Below are 18,789 nucleotides of genomic sequence, written 5' to 3'. Positions count from 1 at the left end.
AATCCATTTTCCTTATCTTTTTTTAAAGCTTTATGTAAGTTTTAATTGTGGAATCAAAATTTTTTAAAAATTGAATTACAATTGACTTGCATTTCAGATGTACAAACATAGTGATTCAATTTTTATACATTAGAGAATTTTGACTGATAAGTGTAGTTACCACACAAAGCTATTCCAATATTATTGACTCTATTTCCTATGCTGTGTATTATAGCCACGTGACTTATTTATTTTATGATTGGGAGTTTATACCTCTTAGAAGTGAAACCATTAATCATGGATCTGGAAAAAGCTGGGCTTTTATGAATGAGGTTCTCGTAAGTCTCCCCAGAGGTCATGTTCTCCATGATCACCTCTCAGCAGCAAATGAGTTTTCCAAGCTTGTGCCATTAAGAATCGAGTAGCTTTCTTCCCAGGAACTTCTGTGTAATAAAGTATCATAGCTTACACTTGTTTTTTATGCTGGTTTCAAGCACTTCTGAGCTGTTATATATCATTTAGTTTCTCAGGATTCCTTCGAAGTAAAGAAGGCAGGTATTTCCACGGATAAGGACCTGGAGGCGCACGAGGGCTTGTGATGGGCTTGGAGTCATCATCATCCGATGGCTGATCTGGTTTCTGAAGCAAAATTTCTGATGCCTAGGCCAGTTTTCCATGAATTCTATCTTTTCGCTTTTTAACAAATTTCTATGAAGTATAATTGATTTACAGTGTTGTCATAGTTACAGGTTTATGTCACAGCGCACATATTTCTATACTATTTTATTGTTCCTTTCCCTTATAGGTCATTACTGAGGCTATACAGTAGGTCCTTGTTGGTTGTCTATTATATGTATAATCGTCTGTATCTGTTAATCCCCAACCTCGTAATTTACCCTTCTCTCCACTCTCCTTTCCTTTGGTAACCATTGTTGTTTGTGTTTTCTATGTTTCTGAGTCCCTGCTTTGGAAATAAATTCATTTCTTCTCTTTTTTTTTTTTTTAGATTCTGCATATTAGCGATGTCATATATTTTGTCTTTCTCTGATAATCTCTGGTCCTTGATGGGGGACAAGGGACCTCACACATGGTAACTAGAGGGAGGAAGTAGGCTGTGGGTGGAGTGGCTGTTTCACAGGGTGGGTAAGTGTTGATGTTCCTTTGCCTTTCACATTGGGATAGAAAATTGCTTTTCTCAAGTTTTACTCAGGTCATAGCCCCCATGCCTCTCATCTCATTGGTTTAGGATTTGATTTTTGTCTTGGGGGATAGATGACGAATAGTGTTTTCTCCCAAACCAGCACCTGCACGTATGTTGGATGGAGAGCCATGGGAAGACATCATTTTTTAGCTTTGCTATGGCATGTTTAACTTTTGATTCCGGGGAACATCCCAGCTTCTAGGAGGTAAAGACATACTTCCCCCAACCCAGCCCTCCAGAACTGAGAGCCTGGGAGCCTCCCAAGCCTGGTTTCTTTGTGATTCACCACGAAAATCTGAGCTCTATTCTCTTGATCTACTGACACGTGAACCTCAGGTAGGGAAGGATTGGATCTGTGTTTGTGCCAAAGTCTCAGTTCTTAAAGGCTCTTAAAGCAGGAGGCGATGGCAAGAGTGTGTCTCCTGTACATGAGCCACCTGGACTTCCTGTTGGCTGGGGCCTTGAGTGCACAGGGGACAGGGACAGGCTGTCAGGAGGGCTCCTTCACATGGAAGCAAATGTCTCACCTTTCTTCTGCTGCCTTTTTCCGTCTTCATCTTAGGCCAAGACTCACTTGGTATTTTGTCAAGTGTGTTCTAAAGCACTGGTTATGGTACTTATTGAGCATCCCCAGTGTACTGAGCACAGTGTACTAAGGCTTCATCGTCTTTGAATGTAAACAATTGGTTTGAGGTTAAAACTGCTTTCTGCTTGTCTCATAGAAGAGAGCTGGTCTGCATAATTTTTCCCTAGATTAGCTATGAATGTAGCATATTGTCAAAATGTCTTTTTAACACACTAATAACAAAAGTACAGCTTGTGTTAAGAAAAACCAGTATGCCTTGAATTTCTCAATATGACTTTTTTCTTTCAGAAGGCACCAAATAGTTCAGCCTGTCCTTTTGGGGAAAATTATTAGTTATTGGAATACTATGATCCCAGTGATTCTGCCGCTTCCACGAAGCCTTGGCCTACGCCGCAGGGCTGAGCGTCTGCGTGCTCACCTGGGCCTTCTGCACCACTTGTACTTCTATCACATTCAGCGTGTGGGGATGAGGCTGAGGGTAGCCATGTGCCACATGATTTACCGCAAGGTAAGTGTCATTTGTTACCAAAGCGTGTACCTCCCCTGAAGCTTCAGAGGTATTTTGGGAAAGGTCTCTGTAAATGAACGGTTTTGGGAGTTCCTGTCATGGCTCAACAGTCAGTGAACCTGACTAGCATTCATGAGAACACAGGTTCAATCCCTGGCCCCGCTCAGTGGTTTAAGGATCTGGTGTTGCTGTGAGCTATGGTATAGGTTGCATCTCGGATCTGGCGTTCTGTGCCTCTGGCATAGGCCAGTGGCTACAGCTGCAATTGGACCTCGAGCCTGGGAACTTCCATATGCTGTGGGTGTGGCCCTAAAAGAGACAAAAAGACCAAAAAAAAAAAAATTGTAACTGGGATCATTTACCCGTTACTAGAGAAGCTTGCTATTTGCCTTAAGGCAATTTTGTTATTGTTTAACCTAATTTTACCAGCAAATAATGAAAAGTTTTGTATTGAGATCAGGTCAGGGCTGCCTTTGATAGCTTTTAGCCACACATTGTTGCATGGTACCCACTGAATTTGTAACAAAATATAATTTAAAGGTAAGTATTAAAAGTATGAAGTTGGAGTGCCCATAGTAGCTCAGTGGGATAAGAACCTGATTAGTATCCATGAGGCTGCAGGTCTGATCCCTGGTCTTGCTCAATGGGTTAAGTATCTGGCGTTGTCGCAAGCTGCAGCGTAGGTTGCAGATGCAGCTTGGATCTTTTCTGGGGTTATGGTGTAGGCTGAAGCTGCAGCTCTGATTTGACCTCTATGTGCTGTAGGTGTGGCCGTAAAAGGAAAAAAGAAGAAAAAGAAATAAAAATATCAAATTTATTTTCAGTGTTTTCATGCCTATATTTGATAGTGGTGTTTATGGAAATTTTGTTTTTGTTGTTCATTAAAACCTTTGTTTACATGAAACTTGTATTTAAAAGTGAACATCAGTGTTTGAATCTATAAAATGAAATCTAGTAGAAAAGAATGTTTTTGTGAAGGGTATGATTCTATCTTTAAATGACATTTAACATAACTGCCTCTTCAACATAATTGCATTAACTAAAGAATAATGTAAATGAGATCTATGCCAGATACAGACTCCCTCACTACATTCTATAGCTACAATTGCTTTTAGTAGTATTAAAAATAGTGAGTTGTTTGGGATAAAACTTGAAATTTTGCATCATTTTTAGTAATTTTGGAGAGAATTTGTTGCTATTCATTCAAGTTATTTTCTTTTTTTTAATAATGATTTTTATTTTTTCCATTATAGCTGGTTTACACTGTTCTATCGATTTTCTACTCCCAGCAAGGTGACCCAGTCACACATACATATTTACCTTCTTTTTCTCACATTATCATGCTTCATCATCAGTGACTAGATATAGTTCCCAGCGCTACACAATAGGATCTCATTGCTTATTGAATCCAAAGGCCATAGTTTGCATCTATGAGCCCCCAGATTTCAGTCCATCCCACTCCCTCCCCCCTTGGCAACCACAGGTCTGTTCTCCATGACCATGATTTTCTTTTCTGTGGAGAGGTTCATTTGTGCTGGATATTAGATTCCAGATATAAGTGGTATCCTATGGTATTTGCCTTTCTCTTTCTGACTTATTTCACCTTGTAGGAGAGTGTCTAGTTCCATCCCTGTTGCTGCAAATGGCATTATTTTGTTCTTTTTTATGGCTGAGTAGTATTCAGTTGTGTATACATACCACATCTTCTTAATCCACTCATCTGCGATGAACATGGTTTTTCCATGTCTTGGCTATTGTGAATAATGCTGCAATGAACATGTGGGTGCATGTGTCTTTTTCAAGGAACGTTTTGTCCAGATATATGCCTAAGAGTGGGATTGCTGGGTCATATGGTAGTTCTGCGTATAGTTTTCTAAGGTACCTCTGTACTGTTTTCCACAGTGGTTGTATGAATTTGCATTCCCACCAACACTGCAGGAGGGTTCCCTTTTCTCCACACCCTCTCCAGCGTTTGTTATTTGTGGTCTTATTATGATGGCCATTCTGACTGGTGTGAAGTGGTACCTCATAGTAGTTTTGGTTTGCATTTTAATAATCAGGGATGTTGAGCATTTTTTCATGTGCTTGTTGGCCATCTGTATATCTTCTTGGAGAAATGTCTATTCAGGTCTTTTGCCCAAATTTCACTTGGATTGTTGGCTTTTTTGCTATTTAGTTGTATAAGTTGTTTGTATATTTTCGAGATTAAGCCCTTGTCAGTTGCATCATTTGAAACTATTTTCTCCCTTTGTGTAAGCTGTCTTTTTGTTTTCTTTATGGTTTCCTTTGCTGTACAAAAGCTTGTCAGTTTGATTAGGTCCCATTGGTTTATTTTTGCTTTTATTTCTGTTGCATTGGGAGACTGACCTGAGAAAATATTGGTAAGGTTGATATTGGAGAATGTTTTGCCTATGTTGTCTTCAAGGTGTTTGATGGTGTCTTGTCTCAGGTTTAAGTTTTTAAGCCATTTTGAGTTTATTTTTGTGCATGTCAAGTTATTTTCTTAATACAGTATTCCTTTTTTGTCGAGTATGCATTGTAACACTTTTAATGATACCTGATCTGATGTGTTCAGTGATTTTGTAAAGAGAAATGCTGTAAAGTTCCATAGTTTACCCTGATCTTAACTAGTATAAAAGGAGTTAGGATTTTAGATGTCTTTACAAAGGAGTTGACACAGATACACCATGTCAGTAATTGAAACACTTTATAAACTTGATGCTGGATACGTTTTTACCCTGGGCTTTCATTTTTATTAAAGAAAAATCCTTATTTAACTGTATTGTATGCCTGAAGTTTGCTGAGAGAGTAGATGGTAAGTGCTCTCCCCTCACATAAAAAAGGTGTGCTGATGGATGTTGGTTTTATTACAGTAATCTTTTCCCATTGTGTATTTATATGAAACATCACACTGCACACTTTAATTACATGTAATTTTTATTAACAAGTGAATCCTTATTGAAAGCTAAAACCAAACAATTTAAATGGAAAATTTAATTTCTTTCCCGTAGTTGGTACTTTCCTAGAGCTTTTGTTTCTTGGGATTATTCTTGTCAGCCAAATGACATCTGTTTCCTCCTCTTCTTTCCTGGAGCAGAGACTCATCCATTTTGTGGCCCTGTGAGCCCAGGGCCTGGCCACAGCCACAGTGACACCAGATCTGAGCTGATTCTGTGCAGCAGCTCGTGGCAATGCTGGATCCTTAACCCAGTGAGCAAGGCCAGGGATCGAACCCACATACTCATGGATACTGTGTTGGGTTCTTGACCCTCTGAGCCACAACAGCAACTCTGGCTTGGGCCCTTTTAAAGGTGATCTCTAAGGCTGCACATCTGCCAGCTTCCCTCTGTGGCCCCTTCAGCATTTTAGTGCTCTCTTCAGCTGAATTTGAAATGCCTCTGAGGGCTGTATCATATATAAAAATGACTTGTCATTTATTTACTGTTCCACAGCTTTGAGAAAATTACTTTTGATTTTTGATCATTGATTTTTTTTTTTATTGTGCTAAAATATACACAGCATGACATTTACCATCTTAACTCCTTAAGTGCGCTGTTCAGTGATATTAGGTGCATTCATGCTGTGGTCCAGCCGTCACCGTGTGCATCTCCAGAACCTTTTCTTCTTCCCAGACTGAATCTCTGAGCCCATTAAACACTCACCCCCGAGTCCCCTCCCCCAGAGCCATCACCATTCTGCTGCTTCTCCTTGTGAATTTGGCTGCTCTTGGTGCCTCATATAAGTGGAATCAAACAATGTTTGTCATTTTGTGTCTGGCTTATGTCATGTAAGCACCATGTCTTCAAGGTTCATTCATGATGTAGCAGGTATCAGAATTCCTTGTTAAGGCTGAATAATATTCCATGATCGATGTATACAGCATTCTGAGTATCCGTTCATGTGGTCAGAGGACATTTGAGTTGTTTCCACGATTTGTCTGTTGTGAACGAGGCTGCTGTGAACACGGGTGTACAAAAAACATGTTCAAGTTTGTGCTTTCAGTCCCTTTGAGTACATCCCCAGAAGTGGAATTGCTGTATTATCTGCTGACTTTATGTTCAGTTTTTGGCAGAATTTCCATCATGGCTACATCATTTCACATTCCTACCTGATTGTTGATTTTTTTGTTACCTTCAGGACTACATAAGGTTTTTATGAACTTGACATTTTGTTTGGATCAGTGGCTCCAGTTGGCGCCTGTTGAAACAGCTCACGGTGTCTGTTCAGGGTCCTCAGATCTCTAGGGCGCTTTGTTAGAACTTTTAACCAAGTAAGTAGATTGTGGGGCACAGGCTGTGTATTTTGTAAGTCAACAGACTGGCATTATGAACACAGGTCCGGAGTTCCCGTCATGGCGCAGTGGTTGACGAATCCGATTAGGAACCATGAGGTTGCAGGTTCGGTCCCTGCCCTTGCTCAGTGGGTTAACGATCCGGCGTTGCCGTGAGCTGTGGTGTAGGTTGCAGATGTGGCTCGGATCCTGCGTTGCTGTGGCTCTAGCGTAGGCCAATGGCTACAGCTCCGATTCGACCCCTAGCCTGGGAACCTCTATATGCTGCGGGAGTGGCCCTAGAAAAAGGCAAAAAGACAAAAAAACAAACAAACAAACAAACAAAAAACCAGGTGCCCCGGACAGAAGTGGTGTTTGTGTTTGATTTTTAAAAAAATTTTGAGTGTAGTTGACTTACAATGTTGTGTTAGTTTCAGGTGCTCAGCAAAGTGAATCAGTTATATACGTCTAGATGCTTTTTCTATACAGGTTATTACAGAGTATTAAGTAGATTTCCTTGTGGTTTACAGTAGGTCCTTCTTAGTTACCTCTTTTATTTTTGAATTTTTAAGGTTTTTTGGCCGCCCCAAGGCATATGGGGTTCCCAGGCCCAGGGATCAGATCTGAACCACATTTGTGATGTATGTGGCAGCTGTGGCATTGCCAGATCCTTTAACCCACTGTGCCAGGCAGGGAATCACACTCACATCCTGGTGCTGTAGAGACACTGCTGATCCTGTTGCACCACAGCTGGAGCTCCAGTTTCTCTCTTGTGTACAGGATTGAGTGGATGTTAATTCCACCTCCTAGATTATCCTTGACTTAACCGTGTCTCAGATTTACTTTAGTTGACTCCTAAGTCTAAACCTGTATCCTTTATATGTGGGCATGTCCAAAGTCATCAACAATCAGGGTGGGGGGGTTGCTTCTACCTCCTTTTCCTCCCTTTACTGTCGCTGAGGGTGTGGCTGCCACCACATTAAAGAGCCTGTGGATGGGAGTTCCCTTGTGGCACAGAGGGTTAAGGATCTGGTGGTGTCCTGCAGCAGCTTGGCTTTGATCCCTGACCCAAGCACTTCCCCATGCTGTGGGCACAGCCAAAAAAAAGCCCAAGCCCTGCTGTCCGGGGTCATCCTGCTCCTCTTGACACGACTCAAGAACCCATGAAAACACGCTCCCTTTTGCTGTGACCTCAGAGTGACTTGGTGTCACCATAGGAATCCAGTTCTCTGTTCCCTTCTGTCATTTCAGGCACTTCACCTGAGCAACTCGGCCACAAGGGAGACCAGCACCGGCCAGATAGTCAATCTGCTGTCCAATGACGTGAACAGGTTTGACCAGGTGAGCTGTACCCGAGGGATGGTTTCCATTTCCTGTCCTTCTAATGGGTTTAGCTTGTTGGACACCAGGCACCAGTGTTGGGTGTTGGCCAGGATTCTTTAGGGGACCTAAGACAAGGGATGTTTTTATCCACCACTGATTTCTTCTGGGTGCAGCTTAGATGTAACACTGTGTGTTATCCTTGAGGTGAGAGCTTTGCCTAATAATAAACAGGCAGCTGAGGTCTTGCCCAGCGTGGTTACTGTCCCTGAGAGGTCCCCTGGAGGGCTCTTTCTGGCATGTTGTGTTGCTGTTGCTGCGGGACTGTCTGCTCCTTGTCCAGGTGGTGTGGGCTGGGGGCAGGGATTGTTCCTCCCCCTGTGCCCTGTTCAGTGCCTGCTGCCCAGGGAGCCTTCGGGAAATCATGCCAGATGGGCGAGGGGGGGGGTCCCAGCCAGACACAGCCTGCTGACGACTGTCCCCACACTCTTTCTTACACTTACCTTATGAAAAGATCACATTATCCAGGGCGTGGTAGCTGTTAGTCAGATCTGTATTGCACTAGACCACTTCTCTTTCAGTTATTCATTCATCAAACATGACATAAGGCCCCTATTCAGTCTCAGGGATGAGTAAGATTCCGTTTCTTCCCTGGAGAAGCCCCAGCGTGTCAGGGGGGTAAATACACAAGTATTGGAGAGTGTGCTGGATACCATAATATAGGTTTTGTGTGTGTCATGGAGGGATGGGGGCTGAGTTTGGGGGCAGAGAGAGTTTGGGGAAGCCCTGAGCTCATCTGTGGTCTTTAGACAAAATTAGCATCTTGCTTCCAGTGCTGCTGCTCTGGTCTCCCCGTTGTGGGCTCTGGGCTGACCTGGAGCAGCTTCATCTGGGGCAGAGGCTTGGATCTCTGCTTTATTAGCAGGTGGAAAACCCGCTGTGATCATTTCTGTTTAGGTTGCTGTCTGTCCCTTCAGAGCAGACAGTTTCTCTACTGTGTCCTTACGGGTTGTGTTTTGATATAGTCCTAAGAGGTCCTTGTCATCTTCTCCTTTTAAGGTGACGATGTTCCTGCACTTTCTGTGGGTGGGGCCTCTGCAGGCTGTCGCGGTGACCGCCCTGCTCTGGATGGAAGTAGGAATATCATGTCTTGCGGGGATGGCGGTTCTAATTCTTCTCCTGCTTTTGCAAAGCTGCATCGGGAAGTTGTTTTCATCACTCCGGTAAGAGAAACCCTGGGTTAAAAAACAGGTGACATATAGTTGGAAACATTCAAAGTTTGCTCAATGCGGTTGTTTAAAAACAAGATAAATACCTTCTCTGCTCTCTTTGTGTGTGTTGTAGCCTCTTCAGGCTTAGCCAGGGGAGGGAGTCTCCAGCCTTAAGTTGAAGGCTGAACTTGAAGTGGGAAAAGCGAAGGCATTCATGGCTCTTCCTGGCATCCCACCGGAATAGGTAGAGTAAATTCTACAGCAGAATTTACTCTTGTCAGAGTTATTTAAACATTGCTAAAAATAGTAATAATCTTACTGGCCCATATCTAGCTGCATATATTTTTGTTATGCTTGTATTAGAATCATTTTCGTGTATGCATGTTTGTGACTTAATTTTTTGTTTGTTTGTTTTACTTTTTTTTCTTCTTTGGCCACCCTGCAGCCTATGGAATTCCTGGGCCAAGGATCAGATCTAAGCTGCAGTTGTGACCTAAGCTGTAGCTGTGGCAGGGTGGATAATTAATACACTGTGCTGGGCTGGGGATCAATTGTGTGTCCCATTGCTCCCAAGATGCTACTGATCCTGCTGCACCACAGTGGGAAGTCTAGTTCTTATTTTCTTTTTCTTTTTAGGGCCACACCTGTGGCATATGGAAGTTTCCAGGCTAGGGGTCAAATTGGAGCTGCGTCTGTGACCTACACCACAGCTCATGGCAACACCAGATCCTTAACCTACTGAGCAAGGCCAGAGGTCGAACCCGCATCCTCATAGATACTAGGTGGGTATGTGACCAACTGAGCCACAGCTGGAACCCCCATGTCTTACTTTAATTCAGTGTCTCCATTAAATTAGCATCATTCAAGGGCAAGGTCAGTCTTAATCATCTCTTTGTTAAAGCCCCCCATTCCCAGCAGCATATGGGATAGAAAAGTGTCTGATGATGAAGAAAGATCTGATGGTGATGAGTTAGTCCTGAAGTGGGTCCTCGAGGGTTAGAGCCGGGTCATTGTCCAGGGTGTCCGGTGATGAACATTGAGTTGTGGTGGTGGTTTTGGTACATTTCTGTGTGTTATTCTTCTCTTCTTGGGATTTCCTTTCCCATCTCTTCAGTGGAGAGATGTTCCTTATCCTTTGCGGGCCTGTTCCAGTGCTAAAGGGTCTCTGAGGATATTCTTGCTCTCCTTTCCCTTTAGAAATAACAGCCCCATCTTTTCTGCTCCCCACTCTTCACTCCTCTGTTATGACAGCACAGCCTGTCTTCCTGTTAGATTCCTTTCTGTCTTTCCTGCCCAACTGTGACCTCCTTGTGGAGACAGTTTGTATCCGACTCATTTCAGGTCTTCCGTAGCCGATCCTGCAAGTTCTCCAAGGTGCTTGTTGAATTGGGCTGGAGGGTTGGCTCACTGAAGTCTTTCTCATTTGTACTTTGAGTAGGACCTGCCTGTGACATCAGCACAAAAGGGCTGCAGGGAATCACATGATTCCTGGTCCCTCCCTGTGCCCCCTGCTGCTGCTGCTACAGAAAGTTGGGCTGTGGTCACTAAGGTTCACCTCTCATGTCTGTCCCCTTAGGAGTAAGACTGCAGCTTACACAGATGACAGGATCAGGACCGTGAGTGAAGTTAAAACTGGCATCAGAACAGTAAAAATGTACACTTGGGAAAAGTCAATTATGGATCTTATTGCCAGATTGAGAAGGTAAGTTTTACTATATGTCACACCATATTTTTGTAGTCCCCCCCCATTTTTACTGAATGAATTTAGAAATCTTACGAGTTTTCACATTAAGGTGAATTTAAATACTATCCACCCCCCCCCACACCCTCCACATGTGGCCGTGTGGTTAATAGAATAGTGGAGACATTATTTTAACCTGCTCTTCCTTTTACATTCTCCTTAAAGGAAAAATATATCTGCTTCTCACTTATGCAGAAATGAAATTCCAAATATTTCTTTTTTATTTATTTATTTTTTTTTGTCTTTTGTTGTTGTTGTTGTTGTTGCTATTTCTTGGGCCGCTCCCGCGGCATATGGAGGTTCCCTGGCTAGGGGTCAAATCGGAGCTGGAGCTGCCAGCCTACGCCAAAGCCACAGCAACGCAGGATCCGAGCCGCGTCTGCAACCTACACCACAGCTCACGGCAACGCCGGATCGTTAACCCACTGAGCAAGGGCAGGGACCGAACCCGCAACCTCATGGTTCCTAGTCGGATTCATTAACCACTGCGCCACGACGGGAACTCCCCAAATATTTCTTAGTACTGCAAATCCCAAATGAGCAATGGTTCTAAGATGTTAGTGTTTGAGATTGATGTTTGTTTGTTTGTTTATTTATTTATTTAGGGCTGCACCCAGGGCAAATGGAAGTTCCCAGGCCCAGGGTGGAATTGGAACTGAAGCTACCTGCCTATGCCACAGCAACACCAGATCCAAGACACATCTGAAGCTACACTGTAGGTTTTGGCAGTGCCGGATCTTTAACACACTGAGTGGGACCAGGGATCGAACCCGCATCCTCATGGATACTAGTGGGGGTCGTTACCATGGAGGCACAACAAGAACTGCAAGATGATGATGTTTAAACTAAAACTGTCATTTAAGTTAACTTACCACAAATGGGGGAGATTATAGATGTTGGATATACCTGTTTCAGCCCAAATTTTGCCGATCAGTCTTCTTCATTCCAGAGCCATGAAATACTGTTGTTTTTGCTTTGCTTTATGTGTGTAGCATTTCCCCACCTTTCATGTAAGTGTCTGATGAGAGCTTATACTCCAGCTCAAGGGGCTTATACCTCTCCGCAGTGCCCTGTCACCTCTCACCTCTGCCCCCTCGTGGGTGCCCCTCCCTCTGCCTGGAACACACTCTCGTCTTCCTTCTTCTCTGGCCTCCGCCAGGCCTGACTGACGCCAGCTCGTCTTCTCAGGTTCCATGCATGTGCGACTCGCCCTGACTCCACGACTCCGGGTTCCAGGCTCTGCTCTGTGCTGTGGGGGCCGTGCTGGCTGCCTGTGTCTAGTGTCTCGGTGTCTCCCAGGCTTGGGGTTGCTGCTTCTTTTCCCCCATGAGTTCATGAGCTCCTGGAGGGGCTGGGCTGTGTCTCTGTCAGCAGTGAGGAGCCAGCACAGGATTTGTGGTTCCCAGTGCTCGTCGAATGAATGTTCAAAGTGGGTCTCATTGACTCAGAATGTTTAAAAGTGTGAGCTTAAGCCTTCCTTTATTTGGAAGCAAGATGGGTTGATGAGGTGTGTGGTCCTTGTGTCGGGCAGACCCCCAGCTATGCACTGTGTAGTGTCTCCATGCTGTGGGGGTGCTTTCTCTTAATCCATGTCCACCCCCTCAAAAGGGGCCCCCCACAAGGCTCTGGAATTCATGACTTGGCTGGTGATGCTTCTTTAAAACCTGTTTCCTCCTCTCTTTTCCAGGAAGGAAATTTCCAAGATTCTGAGAAGTTCCTACCTTAGAGGACTGAATTTGGCCTCATTTTTTGCTCTGAGCAAAATCATGGTTTTTGTCACCTTCATCACCATTGTGCTCCTTGAGAACGTGATCACAGCCAGCCAAGTGTTTGTGATGGTGACACTGTTCGAGGCTCTGCGGTTGTCGGGCACCCTCCACTTCCCCATGGCCGTTGAGAAGGTGTCCGAGGCAGTCGTCAGCATCCGAAGAGTCAAGGTTTGGTGACAGGTTTTTTAAGTGTTAGTTGTAGGTGGATTTTACATAAAATTGCTTCTTTTATTTGGGCGTCACTGGTCTAGTTAGGTGAGATTTAACTCTCTCTCAGTGCCAGAGCTGGTCGTGGTTCCACAATGTCCTGTGTCCTCCCCTGTCATCTTAGGTGGAGTCGTTACAGGTCCCATAAGGTTCCTGCTCATTTCTGGGCTGGAGGAACAGTAGCAGTGGCACAGGGCTCTGGGTGAGCAGTGATGACGGCAGGCGATTAAAATGTTCAGAGCAGGAGCAGCAAACAGATCCATCGTCTGTGCTGACGCGAATGACTGGGTAGTGTCAGGGCGCAGTCCTGGGGGAGCAGGACTCTCTCTGGGCCGGGAGGGAAGGAGCTTGCTGAGCAGTCCCTGCTCCTGAGCAGGACGAAGGGCTCAGCTTCCGTTAGTTCTGTGTCTACAGTGTGTTCTTGGTTCTGTGGATGCCTTGCTTGTGGAGGGCTGAGTTCGACTTTTGGATCTGCCTCCTCGTCCCTGTCCTCTTTTCCCTTTCTGCTTGAGCCTCTCCAGCTGCCTCTTGCTTTCACAGGTGTGGTCTCACCATCCCCACTGTCTCCTTTTCCTAACTGTCCCTAAATACCGGGGACAAATAATTTACATCATCAAGACAAGGGCCTGGCTCACAGTAGATGCTCAAGTACTTTTGTGCTGATGATTAGGTCTCAAATGAGGATAAATGGTCTCTGTGAGCTGCCTGGGCATGAGCTTGAGTGTCTGGGCTTCATAGAAAAAAATCTGATTTGTTTTGTTCCTACTTTGTCCACCGTGATGGATGCCAGTAATACATCTCTAGTGAAGTCAGATAGCTCAGGGTGTGATTATGTTTTATCTTTGGGCCTTGTCACATAAGCTGAGATTTTTTCGTGTGTGTGTGATGAAGTTTCTATACTATAATGTAAAAAAACTACTACTTATAAACAGATGAGTTAAACGGGGTTAGTTCTGGTCCCCCAAGTTCATCCTTCTCTCTGACGGGGCTTTAAGGGATGGTCATGCAGTTCAATAAAATTTCTTTTTCATGGCTTTCATATCCAGAAAGAGGGCATTTAGGAATGTCCTTGGACCACAGTGACATTCTCAGTGACACTAAATTGTCCAGATGGTGACTGCCCATGTGTACTGTGCTGCCATGTTGCTGTTTTCTTATTGCCACAGCCGCTGTCTTCCATCACTACCACCCGGGCTTGCCGTGTGGTCCAGGTGCTCTTGAAGCCTTTACTCATCATCTCATTAAATCCAGACAGCAGTTGAATGAGATAAGCATTAGTGCCCCTACTTTACAGGTTCCTATAACAAGTGAAGTAGCTCATCCGTCCTCATATAGCTTGTAAACAACAGAACTAGGGTTCTGCCCAAAGCCTGGTTTCCCAGCCATTGTCACACTGCTTTCCTAGTACCTTCTGGAATGTGGACTCTCTCCTTAGGTGTGGTTTCCATCATCTAGTCTTACTCTGAAGACCTTCAAAGTTTTCATGATGCCTGGAAAATCAAAATTTTAAACTCTAGGCTCCACTGGCTGCTCTGTTTCCCAGCACATGACCATCCACTCTGGTAGGAGTGGGGAGAGGGAGGGTTCTCTCCATGGCATGCCATGTTGATCCCCACTTTGGGGTCTTTGCTCTCTGTCTGGTCCCCCTTGTCTGCCCTCTCTTCTGTCCTTGATTTAAGCAAATGCTGCTAGGCCTCCCATAGACCCATGACCCCTCACAACACTTTCATTCATGCTGATCTAAGACTTCCATCGATGGGCACCGCACCACCGAGCACATGTCACGTGGGGTGATCCTGACTCCCCAGGAGTGTTCTCAGCCCCCTGACAGCAGACTCTATCTCCTAGTTCTTTATCATAGTCCATGGCCTATGTTGGACTCAGCATGGGCATCAAATAAATACTGGATTGACTAAAACAGCAGTGCAGGAAACAGCTGGGACCGTGCAGAGGCCCAGGGTGGGCCAAACTTTACTAGAAGCCAGAGAAATGTAGAGCAGGGAGCAGACAGGAGTCAGGCATTTCTGGGACATTGGGCCCTGGAAGGGGCAGGGGTCTCAACCCTGGGGACTGGTCTTTATCCAGAGTGGGAATAGATCTGAATCGTCCCCTTGTTCTGTGTGTTTGTCTGTGTATCTCGGACCAGCCCGACTAGACTTGGTGGACCTTTCTCTGAAGAGAGGAGCTGGGCCTGCGCAGTCTGTGTTCATGCAGATCTGCTGGCCTGTCTCCTGGGCTGGGCTCTGGGGCCTTTCAGATAATTAGAAACTCTCAGTCTTACTTGGTTAACTGTCTTGCTGACTGTCTTGCTGGTCATCATGAAATAAAAGAAGATTAAAACCATGAGGCTTTACATTTATGACGAATCCATAGCCAATATTAACACCCAATGGAGAAAAGCTGAAAGCTTTCCCACTAAAATCTGGAACAAGACAGGGATGCCCCCTCTCACCAGTTTTATTCAACATAGTATTGAAAGTCCTTATACCCCCAGCAATCTGACAAACAAAAGAAATAAAACGTATCCAAATTTGAAAAGAAGAGGTAAAATTGTCACTCTATGCAAATGAAATGATACTATATAGAGAAAATGCTAAGGACTCCACACAAAAACTATTCAAACTGATCATCAAATTCAGCAAAGTAGCAGGATATAAGATTAATATTCAGAAATCAGTTGCATTTCTGTATACTCATAACGAGATATTAGAAAAGGAATACAAAAATGCAATACCTTTTAAAGTTGCACCCCCTAAAATTAAATATCTACGAATAAACCTGACCAAGGAGGGGAAAGACCTATATGCTAAGAACTATAAAACCTTAATCAAGGAAATTAAAAAGGATTGAAGAAAGTGGAAAGATATTCCATGCTTCTGGATTGAAGAATTAAGATTGTTAAAATGGCCATTCTAGCCAACCCAATCGACAGATTCAGTGCAATCCCTATCAAAATACACATGTAATTTTTTGCAGAACTAGAACAAAGAATCTGAACATTTATATGGAACCATAAAAGACCCAGAATTGCCCAAGCAATCCTGAGGAACAAAAACCAAGCAAGAGGCATAACTTTCCCAGACTTCAGACAAAGCTACAGTAATCAAGACAGTGTGGTACTTGTACTGAAACAGACGTACAGACCAATGGAACAGATTAAAGAACCTAGAAATAAACCCAGACACCTATGGTCAATTAATCTTTGACAAAGTAGGCAAGAATATAAAATGGGTAAGACAGTCTTTTCAGCAGGTGGTGCTGAGAAACCTGGACGACTGCATGTAAATCAGTGAAAGTAGAACACACCCTCACAGCATGCACAATAATAAATTCAAAATGAATTAAAGACTTAAACATTTCAGGCAAGACACTATAAAACTCTAGAGGAGAACACAGGCAAAACATTCTCTGACATCCACTGTACAAATGCTTTTTTTTAAGTGAGCCTCCCAAGGCAATAGAAATTAAAAACAAAAATAAATCAATGGGACCTAATCAGACTTAAAAGCTTTTGCACAGCAGAGGAAAACAAGAACAAAAAAAAAAAAAACAAAACAAAAAGATAATCTATGGAATTAATTGGAGAAAGTAGTTTCAAATGATGCAACTGACAAGGTCTTAATCTCTGAAATATAAAAACAACTTATACAACTCAACACCAAAAAAACCAACAACCCAGTTGAAAAAAGGAGGCTGAATAAGGTTGAGTACTATTCCAGTAGTATTCTATTAAGGCTGAAGACCTTAATAGACATTTCTCCAAGGAAGATATACAGATGGCCAAAAGGCACAAGAAAAAACGCTCAACATCACTGATTATTAGAGAAATGCAAATCAGAGCTGCTCTGAGGTACCACCTCACACGAGTCAGAATGGCTATCTTTAACAAGTCAACAAATAACAAATGCTGGAGAGGTGTGGAGAAAAGGGCACCCTCCTCCACTGTTGGTGGGAATGTGAATTGGTACAACCACTATGGAAAATAGTATGGAGATGCCTCAGAAAACTATAGAACTACCATATGACCCAGCAATCCAACTCGTGGGCATCTATCTGGACAAAACTTTCATTGAATAAGATACCTGTGGAGTTCCTGTCATGGTGCAGTGGTTAATGAATCCAACTAGGAACCATGAGGTTGGGGGTTCGTTCCCTGGCCTCACTCAATGGGTTAAGGATCCAACATTGCTGTGAGCTGTGGTGTAGGCTGGTGGCTACAGCTCCGATTAGACCCCTAGCCTGGGAACCTCCATATGCTGTGGGTACAGCCCTAGAAAAGACAAAAAAAAAAAAAAAAAAGAGAAAAGGATACCTGCACCCCCACGTTCATTGCAGCACTATTCCCAGTAGCCAAGACATGGAAACAACCTAAATGTCCATGGACAGATGAATGGATTAAGAAGAAGTGGTATATATACACAATGGAATACTACTCAGCCATAAAAGGAACAAAACCTGCCATTTGCAGCAACATGGCTGGAACTAAAGACCCTCATACTAAGTGAAGTAAGTCAGAAACAGAAAGACAAATACCATATGATATTACTTATATTTGGAATCCAATATAGGGCACAAATGAACCTTTCTACAGAAAAGAAACTCATAGACTTAGAGAATAGACTTGTGGTTGCTGAGCGGGAGGGAGAGGGAGTGGGATGGACTGGGAGTTTGGGGTTAGTAGATGCAAACTATTGCATTGTAGTGGCTTAGCAATGAGATCCTGCTGTATAACACAGGGAACTATATCTAGTCACTTGTGATGGAACATGGTGGAGGATAATGTGAGAAAAACAATATGTGTGTGTGTGTGTGTGTATATATATATATATATACACTTAAAAAACAACAACAACCAACCACACAACCAAAAAAATAAGGCTTTAGCTAAAATGTATCTCTATCAGAAGGTGATCTTGAGACAGAATTCCCTCCTCCAGAGTTCCCGTCGTGGCTCAGTGGTTAACGAATCCGATTAGGAACCATGAGGTTGCGGGTTTGATCCCTGCCCTAGCTCAGTGGGTTAACGATGCAGTGTTGCCGTGAGCTGTGGTGTAGGTCTCAGACGTGGCTCGGATCCCGCGTTGCTGTGGCTCTGGCATAGGCTGGCAGCTACAGCTCCGATTGGACTCCTAGCCTGGGAACCTCCATATGCCGCAGGAACGGCCCAAGAAATGGCAAAAAAAAACAAACAAAACAAAACAACAACAACAACAAAAGAATTCCCTCCTCCATGGAGCTGTTCAGACTTTTTCTCTTAAGGCCTCTGACTCATTATATGAGGCCTATCCACACTATGGAGGATCACCTGCTTTACTCCAAGTCCATGGATGTAAATGTCGATCTCATCTGAAAAATGCTTTCACTGCGATGTGAGTGTGTATGTGTGTGAGCGAGTGTCTGGGGCTGTGGTTTAGCCAGGTTGACATAAAATTGACCCTCACACCCTCTTGAGTCCCTCTCTCTTCCTTTGAGCTCCTGGATGTGACTCTGTCCTCACCAAGCCACCTGTTTATGGATTTCTTTCCCTCCCTTATCTAAAGGGCAGATGCAGGGCCTTGTTCATCCTCCTCCTCCTCGCAGAGAGCAGGTGCTCAGAAAATGTGCCACCGAGCAGACCATCCAGCTCCATCATGTCTGTGACCCCATAGGTGCCTCACCGTTAAGGATGGTTTTATTGGAAAAGTGATGACTCTGATTCTCTGATGGATTATGTGATGCACCAGAGAGTCTATGACAAAAGGGGTCCTGCAGAAGGTTTTCAGGGAATTGTATTCAAATATTCGAATAGGATTTTTCTTTTTTCTTTTTAGGGCCGCACCTGGGCCATATGGAAGTTCCCAGGCTAGGAGTTGAATCAGAGCTGCAGCTGCTTGCCTACCCCACAGCCACAGCAACACAAAATTGTAGTGGTGTCTGTGACCTATACCATAGTTCACGGTAATGCCAGATCCTTTAACCCACTGAGCGAGGCCAGGGATTGAACCTGAGTCTTCCTGG

General features: G+C 43.9%; 1 protein-coding gene across 1 annotated transcript in view; it reads left to right on the top strand.

Moving 5' to 3' along the window:
• Nucleotides 1-2,197: 2,197 nt before the first annotated feature.
• The window catches only part of LOC100517850 (multidrug resistance-associated protein 4-like), a 136,087-nt gene continuing 119,495 nt past the window's right edge, over nucleotides 2,198-18,789 (top strand). Inside the window, exons 1-5 of the mRNA XM_021081819.1 lie at nucleotides 2,198-2,274; nucleotides 7,796-7,885; nucleotides 8,924-9,087; nucleotides 10,652-10,777; nucleotides 12,504-12,753. Of these exons, the coding sequence (XP_020937478.1) occupies nucleotides 2,233-2,274; nucleotides 7,796-7,885; nucleotides 8,924-9,087; nucleotides 10,652-10,777; nucleotides 12,504-12,753 (672 nt within the window). The 5' untranslated portion in view covers nucleotides 2,198-2,232. The remainder of the gene's footprint in view (nucleotides 2,275-7,795; nucleotides 7,886-8,923; nucleotides 9,088-10,651; nucleotides 10,778-12,503; nucleotides 12,754-18,789) is intronic.

Source organism: Sus scrofa, unplaced genomic scaffold (genome assembly GCF_000003025.6).
Source record: "Sus scrofa isolate TJ Tabasco breed Duroc unplaced genomic scaffold, Sscrofa11.1 Contig2408, whole genome shotgun sequence".
NCBI lineage: Eukaryota > Metazoa > Chordata > Mammalia > Artiodactyla > Suidae > Sus > Sus scrofa.
This window is presented reverse-complemented; position numbering and strand designations above follow the sequence as displayed.